The sequence below is a fragment of the Haplochromis burtoni genome, unplaced genomic scaffold (assembly GCF_018398535.1).
Source record: "Haplochromis burtoni strain Fernald_Lab_line unplaced genomic scaffold, NCSU_Asbu1 Contig_109, whole genome shotgun sequence".
Taxonomy (NCBI): Eukaryota; Metazoa; Chordata; class Actinopteri; order Cichliformes; family Cichlidae; genus Haplochromis; species Haplochromis burtoni.
In genome coordinates, this window is record NW_024582470.1 from 1,336,552 (window position 1) to 1,345,157 (window position 8,606).

The following is an 8,606-nucleotide window of genomic DNA, read 5'->3' on the forward strand; positions in this document are numbered from 1 at the left end:
CCTCCCCCCCCCCCCTCTCTCTCTCTCTCTCTCACACACACACACACACAGGCCATATGACTGAGTCAAGCTTAGTTTTTCGTTTGTAGCCGACTCGCGATAAGGATTTATGGGAAACATAGTCCGGTTAGACAGCATTCCATGTAGAAAAAACATGTGTGTTAAGCTTGCTGGGACTTAGTTACACACCCTAACCAGCGCGGAAATCTACTCCAGAGTAAGACTAAGGTAGGCATGCTTTCGTTCCTTTGTTTGTGGTTGTGTTGTATTTTATGAAGTAACATTAAAAGTATATCATGTTGTTGTGACAGAAGGGAACTGGTGAACTCTGACGGAGAGACTCTGTGTGTTTGCTGTACAAACAGATATCTATCGGTGGCCATGTCTGCCCCACGGTCGTCTGTGTTTACATTCGAGTCCACCGCTCATTCCTCCCATGTGCTGAGCTCCCTGGACGAACAGCGGCGGCGGGACGTGCTGTGCGATGTCACGGTAGTGGTGGAGGGCCAGAGTTTCAGAGCCCACCGCTCGGTGCTCGCTTCCTGTAGCGAGTACTTCGCGCAGAGGATCTCCTCATTCACACAACATGGGGCGGTCGTCACTCTTCCCCAAGAGGTGAGAAATCACGTCGTGACGCCACAGAGGTGGAAATTATTACACATGCACAAGCTCACGATAACAAAATGTTTTCTGAAAGTGAAGTGAGAAAGGCGCTTGTGAGGCTCGTTTCCTCACAGGTAGTCGCAGAGTTGGGAATTTGTTTGTTGTTGTTTTTTTAAATAATAAATGAGACCGACTGTTGTTTTAAAACGCACGGAAGCGCCAACATATAATCTCTGGCGTCAGTGGACAGATCCATATAGGAAAGATCAGGTCAAACCGGTAGTAGCTAAATTTTGGTTAAAAAGTCAGACTTAGAGTACTTTTTTTTATTCAAGTAAAACCTGCTTTCATAGACAGTCAGAGACTGTCATCATATTAACAGTTAATCCTTTTTATTTCCCGAAACTTCTTTAGTTGGCATAAATCAATCTATTTTCACATGTGGACATACAGTACTTTTCCCTTCATCGTCTACTCTTACAGGAAGTACAGAATTAGGCAGAACATGCTCTTTTTAAAAGAAAATATGTATTTGACCTCTTTTACAGGTGACAGTCACTGGCTTTGAACCCTTGTTGAAGTTTGCCTACACGTCCAAACTACTCTTTGGAAAAGAGGACGTCCTAGAAATCCGAAACTCGGCGGTCATTCTTGGCTTCAAAGACCTAGATGAGGGATGCTTTGAGTTTCTGCTCCCTAAGTTCCTCTCCACCACCACCAAAGGTCCTCCTCCATTCAAGAGAAAGACCTGTTGTAAAGAGAAGAGCAAGCGGCCGCCTTCAGAGGAAAACAGCAACACAGACTCTGACAGCGTATTGTTGGATGAAAAAGAAGTACAACCAGTTGCTGAGTCATCATGCCAGCGGGAAGTGGTTCAGGACTGTAACAAATCAGTGAACAACAAAGTGGGAAGTCAGAAGAGCACAGACACAAGTGTACTAGTAGCTGAGGGAACAAATGACAGTTTTATGCAGTGTCCAAAGTATCGCAAGTTCCAGCTAGCTTGTGGGAAGGACGCTTCTGTCTCAGAGAAGAGCCTGGTCAAAACAACAGGGGTCAGGAATGACTGTGTCATCTCTGACTTGCCGTGTTCCAGCAGTGCAAACAGTAAGAATGAAACTAAGACTGAAATCTCTGGAAATTCAGTCTTAAGTGGCTACAGACAGAATAAAGGAGGGACTGATGAGCCATGGAAAATTCAAATAAATGATGGGAAGACAGAGAACTGCTTGGGCCGAGCGACAGCTCTTATGGTTAAGAAGGACGCAAATGAAGGAGGGGGCAAATGGAGCGAGAAAGTACGAGAGAATGATATTGAAATGGACGACGGGCTAGAGGGTGCAAGTGCAATCGCCTCCTTGGAAATATCCAGTGTCCAGTCAGACTCCTCAGAGTCAAGCGCAGTGCTGACTGAGAGGTCATCAGGGTTAATGCTGCACCATGGCCCTCAAAGGGCCTTGAATGAGGGTCCTGTAATCTGTAGACCACTGAGGCAGGAAAGGTTTTGTATGGACATTGAAGAAGTAATAAGCCCTATTGTACGATGGCCAATCTCCAGTCAAAACAAGGCAGAGGATAAGATAGAGGGAGAGGGGAAGAGGGTAGATAATGGCTTTCAAGAAGCAAGAAAAGAAGGAAGCAAAAATGGAAGAGTAGCCTTGCCTGTAAATAATATCACTGCGGAGAAGGAAATGGCTGAGAGCCTGGCACGGCAGCTGGGATCTGATATAGACCACTGTCAGCTCAACTTTCATGACCCCAAGGGCGGATGTCCCACCAATATAGGGGCCCAATGCCCACAGAGCACATCTTTAGAGTGGCCGAAGCATAACACCCCCAAAACAAGCTGTCCCCTTTTCCAGGATCTGGACCAAAGGAAATATTCATGGAAAGGAGAAGGGCTGTCTGAGTGTGAGGGGGCATCTCAGTCAGGTGTGTCCTCCTTTAACTCGGGGGAGGACGGCGACTCGGAGACAGAAACGGAAGGAGACAGCGAGTCCTCCGCAATAGAGAGGGCCAGGCAGGTGAGAAGTTAAAATGAATCTCTTCTCCTCTGTCCGGCCCTGCTTAGCCACGACACCTTCTTGTGTAGTTCACGTTGTTCAGAAACTGCAGTGCCTTGAGAAGCATCACCACCTTGCCTGTGGGTGACTTCACTGTGCTTGTTATAGATACCAGTTTTTGGCACATTTTATCATATTCAAATTTGCTTTCAGGCAAGAGAAAGGAGAGTTGCCGTGGAGGCTGGTTAAAAATTCACCCAGCTGCGTGTGCGTTGGGACCGTGTGTATGCGTCCAACCAGCTGGTTCAGAGTCCAGTTTAGCTTACATTCACAGCTCAGCCTGTTGAGTTAGTAATAAGTGTGAGTCAAACAACAAGTCTGAAGAAGCTCTCAAGTCCAAGCTGACCACTCGGATTGGACAAATAAGGCAGTGAGTGTGCAGACGAAGCTAAGGTCATTTCAGAGGAAAAGCTTTTATTTATAGTAGATAAAACAGTACATGGCTGATACTGTTCCAATATTTCCTGTCCCAGTTTAGCAGCAGCAGGTTTTTAGAGTTAACAATTAACACCTTGGTAAAAATGTAACTCCTTGTTCACTTTTTTTACCCGTTTACACCACTTACAGGAAGTCCCACAAGGGACTTTGAATAAAACCAAAGTAAATGAATTAAATTAAATTCGATAAATTAAAATATGCACAGCCATAAGAAATACACACTGGCCGTAATCATTTCATACCAATAGAGAAACAGTTGTTTTTTCTGTGCCATCCTGTTTTTTTGTGGGTGTTCCCATACTCACATGTTATCTAACTTCCAGCTTTCTTTGTTTATTTATCAAAGCCTCTTGTAAGACAAACAGAGACAGTCCTGTGTTGTGATGTTGTGTAAAGATTTAAAAGTATGTCATTAAGGAACACTCTTTGTCTCATTTTAGAAACGATGTCATGTAACATTTTCTTCTTCTTTTTTTTCCTGCTGGGTTTCTTCAGGTGCAGCTGCCATTCTCTGTAGACTGGATAGTGGAGCTGAGCCGAAATGACTTCCAGCAGCTGCTAAAGCAACATGCCTTCACGCGTGAACAGCTGGACTTTGTCCATGATATGAGACGACGCAGCAAAAACCGCCTCGCAGCTCAGCGATGCCGCAAGAGAAAACTGGACTGCATATATAATCTGCAGTGTGAAATCAACAAGCTGGTAAGTATGTTTCGTTTTGGGTTTTTTTAATCAGTAAATTTATCCAAAAGATGCTCTCGGTCGTGCTAATCGGATTGTGTGTTTTGTGTATGTGTATCACAGAAGACGGAGAGAGAGAAACTGATGCTGGAGAAGAGCCAGTTGAGCCAGCTAAAGTTGAAAACGTGTCACAGTGTTTCTGCTTTATGCCAGAGGGTCTGCAGTGAAGCAAATCTGCAGCCAGAGCAGCTGCAGGTGTTAGCCAAGTACACCTCCCCAGACTGCCCTCTGTCCTCTTTCTGTCCTCACACAGACACTCTTCTCTCACAGCATGGGTTGCCACTCCAGCCATAGGTGTCCTCTGTGGGTGTTGAACAGTATATGACAAATGAGGAAGCTCCATGAAGTTCCAGCAGGGACACAGTCACTGGACAACATTGACTTTAGATACAGAACAAGCACACTGATGTGGCGATACAGGGTGTCAGAGGACTGCGGCTCCTGAGGTTTTTTATTTCAAACTGATTTTGAAGCCTTACTGTAACCCTTCTCATACATTATCTGAGGGCCTTTACTGTGTATTGTGGCCTGTGTGCAAGCTCCAGTATGAAGCAGTGGCTTTGCCAAGTACGATTTTAATTGTAATCGAAAAATTAATTTGCAAATAGAGGACCACAATCAACTGCATTTTTATTAGCTACCCTTTGATTTCCAAATGTATATCGAGTGGGCGGGAATGTGTTCCTTGTGTTTAAAATCATTTCGATTGTCCACCGGTTAGAAGTCCTTCGATGGTGTGCTGTAGCAGATGGTTTTTTTTAACACTGTAAATAGCTTACTATAGTTGAATGTCTGGGGAAGCAAAGCAACACAGTCAGGGAGACATTTATAGTTTTAACTGTAACCGAATGGGGACATACATTTATAACATGCCTCACTGCCTGACTACCTCAGGATGACGTGTACATACTTTACAACACAGGTCTCAGGTGTGAACAAGACTATTTGGCCAAAATTACCTCTTGCCAAGGGTGTTGGTTCAGCCCTCTTACTCAGAGTTAAACACACATCAGCATTTTGCACCAAAACCACGCAACTCAACTAACAAAACAAAAAGGACTTGACATAGTGTGGCATGTTTACTTTTTGTCTGGCTCTCAGTTTTCTGGCTGTCATTGTGGTTTTATATCATCCGCATTCCACAATGACACAGCTCTTTTAAACTGCAAACGCCTCTCACAGTTTTACTGTAACTCAGTGAAACACACCTCAGGAATTTTAGCTGAGTCTTTAGCTCCACTGCGTGAACAAAGCACGCCCGTCTGAGGAAAGGGTGGAATTAAAATGATTGAACCAGCCTCCATGTTTTCCTAACCTTTCATTAAATGGAAATATTGCAAGTTATCCACAGCCGATAAAGTTATCTTTATCGTTCGTATCTAAATTATTGGAAAAGATCAATAAGCACGCAATAAATAACGCAGTGATAGATTCAGATGTACAAACTGTTTTATGGTTGTCTTTTAGACTTTATTCTAGCAACTGCACTTTTTTCCCTCTATTCAGCATTCCGTTTATTAATCTGCTTTCTGTAGTGTTTAGCATTTGTTGCTTTGCAGCTACTCTTCTGGTTTTTCTGTTCACTATTTGCTGTTATTATATGTTTGCATTTATGAAATTGTTGTCACTCATAATAATCGCCTGAACGTAGCTGGACTTGAACTGATTAGTGTAAAATTAGATTTGAACAATAGTGTAAATCAGATATGCTGAGTAACCACACTGTGTTTTCGATGACAGTAAGCTTTGAGGGACGATGACAAAACAATCCTTTGCTTTCTCTTTCAAGCTGACTGCACACTGCACAAGAAATGCGTGATAACTTAGGTGCGTATTGCCCTCTAGTGGCAGTATGTGTGTTTATGCAATCATTCCACTAAGTACAGAGGAGTAGTTTGTACTACATTGAGCTCTTCTATTGATTGTGTGTGTTTTTTAAGCCATGTTCCAAAAGTACCGTTTCTTTCTATGAACTTTTGCAAGTGCATTCCCGATTTTTCTTATTTTTAGACCATATGTAAAAACAAACCAAAAAAACCCAACATTAAACTGAATAAAGAAGCATAAAGTTTCCCAAACAGTAAAATATGTTTCTTTGTCCTTCACTTTTAATCCCGGAAAACATCAGTAACGTTAATGAGATGTAATATTTCTTAGCATGTATGACAGATAGCTGAGCTTACGGGGTCTTCAGAGGACTTTCAAATTGGACATATTAATGATTTATTACTACACTACATTGTTAATATTAGTCCCTTTAAATTTGTAGACACTCTCTACCACTTTGTCTCACCTCTGTGCTTTTTAATCTCCTGCCTGATCTTCCTTTGTTTTCCCCTCTTTCATCACTGTCCCTTTTTTCTCTGTCAGGAGGCTGATTTAATTAGCAGCGTCTTTATGTCATCTCTTAGTTTTCTTTTATGTGAGCAAAAACAGCACGATAACACTACACCAAGGTTTTTTAATTGCAGCAATAACAGTCATTCTCACAGCTTACTCAGGGTGAAAGAATGTATGAAATTGGGTGCAAAAGGTCAAGTGGGTTAATTTGGCCAAATTGATTGGGTGGGAACCGACAAACGATAAGTTCCAAGGGCTTAAAGATGAGGAAATCACCTTAAAGCAGGTGGTCCTAAGCCTGGGAAAGCTTTCACAAAATGTGATTAAGTTCAAAATCCAGTCATTCTCGAGTGGCTGCACTTTTCTTTCTTTCTTTCTCTTTGTCTGCAGAAATTGGACAGCTTGGAAATGCACTGAATGAGTCATATTTGTTTACAACCCCAGTTTATTGCAAGTAAAGTTTAGGATTTGTATAAAAATACAAATGTAATTCATATGAACTGTTTCACTTCTTGGTCACTAACTGGTATCTGAGTCTTGAAGTAAAAGCAGCTGCAATGTGCCTAACGTTACAAGAGGTGGCTCCACATGAACAATTCTTGGCAGTGACCACAGGGAGAAAGGCATTGTCAGATCATCAGACCAAGTCATTTTTATGATCTCCATACTCGTAACTGATTTATCAAACTTGTCACATGAGATTAATTAAGGTAGCTGATTGTGTGCTAATAAAGTACAGAGTGATCTGTTTTAATCAGTGTGAAATGTTTAAATGTTTTTTTAAAGCAGTTGTGATGACAACTTCAGCGTGTCTGTTGGTTTACCTGCACTGACTCCTTGGTAACCTTTTGTTGCTGTAACATTTAAGTGTCTCTTCGATCTTCTCTTACTACCACCTTCTCTCTCTTCCTGTCTCACAGAGAATATATGGGCATTTTCTGTAGGTGGATCTTTGGCAGAGCCCGAGAGCCACACAGTGTGCCTTAATGTGCTCATGATTCCAAATTCCAGAAATCAAGAGTTAAAGCTACCCCATCTCTCATCACACAATGAGTTTAAACTTTAAGAATAAACAGAGAATGAAATAAAAATGGCCATTTGTTTTATTTTGTATGCCATATTTTGTGACTAATAACCTCAAACAGCTTTTCAGTGATTCATTTACAGATTGGTGACAAATTAAAGGAAAAAACAAACCCTGACCCGTTTACAGTCGAGGGCTGTTTTGCTATTTGCGGATATTTTTCTGGTTTGATTTGGGATCTTAAGCATCCTAAGTGACAGAAATGCCATGCTGTGTTTCTATCCTGCCCCCTGACAGCACAAGACAGCACAAGAAGGGTCAAATGAATGGTATAAATATGAAAATTATGATTTAGATGTTACAGCCTTCCAGAGTTAGACAATCCTCTTCACCATCACCGTCAGAACATCAATTGGAGAACATAAGATTTTTCAGGACACCTGCACAAAGTAGTTTCCTAAATAAAGAATTGTGTTGCTGGAGGTTTCATAGAGAAAAAAATACAAACCATTTTCATGTGTTTTGGACTTCCCCACAACTCCAGCAACACTGATCTCAGCTAAAGATAGCTATAGGAAGAATATTTAAGACAACAGTCCCCTTTTCTTTTGAGATCTTATATTTACGTTTAAGAGCAGATACACTGGATGAGTTTGAAAACAAATATCTGTACAAAATTTAATTGACTCCGACAAGAAAATGGTGAAAAACTGGATTATTGTAGTTCACGACATTTACATGATTGAGAAGCTGACATTTATTTTAAGACAGGAAAAGGAGTAATGTTTAAGTCTTGGGATCCTGGATTGACGATGTATTATCATTTAGAGCAGATACTTCCGCTCTCTACTTGCTAACCTCCTCAAAGTTATGTTAATATTACCTTATTTACTTACTTTCTTCATTGGTGTTGGGTTTACATGTGTTATCAAAGAAAATTATAATGTGAAAGCTGTTGTGGTGTGAATAACATGTACACCCCTGATTCCAAATAAAAATTTAAATAACAACAACAACAAAAGATCAAATAGGTGTTTATCCTTTGGAAAAATACATTTCCATCCCTAGATTGCTGCTCCGCAGATTTATAGACAAAAGACAACTGAACCTCTTCTGGCTGAAAGCACATGGTAGCCCAGTGACTTTCTTTATCTTATTTTGTCCTTTGTCACTTTTCTGGAAATCCTGTTTCGTCAAAATACAACTTGATGGTTTTCAGATGACTGAGCTCTAAAATGCTTTGATGCTTTCTTGGTAAGGATGCCTTAACATGCCACAAGCAGATGACCTAATCTTCTAAACCCTCGGGCAGAGATTAATCAACAATCATGTGGCTTCCTTATGAGAATCTTAGAGTCCTGATTCAGCCTCACACACACACACACACACACACACAC

At 41.4% G+C, this 8,606-nt stretch overlaps 1 protein-coding gene across 1 annotated transcript; it reads left to right on the plus strand.

Annotated features, from left to right (window-relative positions):
* Positions 1-26: 26 nt before the first annotated feature.
* On the plus strand, positions 27-7,630 carry bach1b (BTB and CNC homology 1, basic leucine zipper transcription factor 1 b). Its single transcript, XM_005928033.2, has 5 exons — positions 27-228; positions 366-615; positions 1,152-2,627; positions 3,600-3,806; positions 3,909-7,630. The coding sequence occupies exons 2-5, from the start codon at positions 382-384 to the stop codon at positions 4,137-4,139; spliced, it is 2,148 nt and encodes a 715-aa protein (XP_005928095.1). The 5' UTR covers positions 27-228; positions 366-381; the 3' UTR covers positions 4,140-7,630.
* The last annotated feature ends 976 nt before the right edge of the window (positions 7,631-8,606 follow it).

Excerpts from the sequence above, each read along its gene's own strand:
- bach1b (XM_005928033.2), top strand. The coding sequence starts at position 382 with ATGTCTGCCCCACGGTCGTCTGTGTTTACATTCGAGTCCACCGCTCAT. Across the intron at positions 616-1,151 it reads TCGTCACTCTTCCCCAAGAG|GTGACAGTCACTGGCTTTGA; the intron begins GTGAGAAATCAC and ends CCTCTTTTACAG. Across the intron at positions 3,807-3,908 it reads AGTGTGAAATCAACAAGCTG|AAGACGGAGAGAGAGAAACT; the intron begins GTAAGTATGTTT and ends TGTGTATCACAG.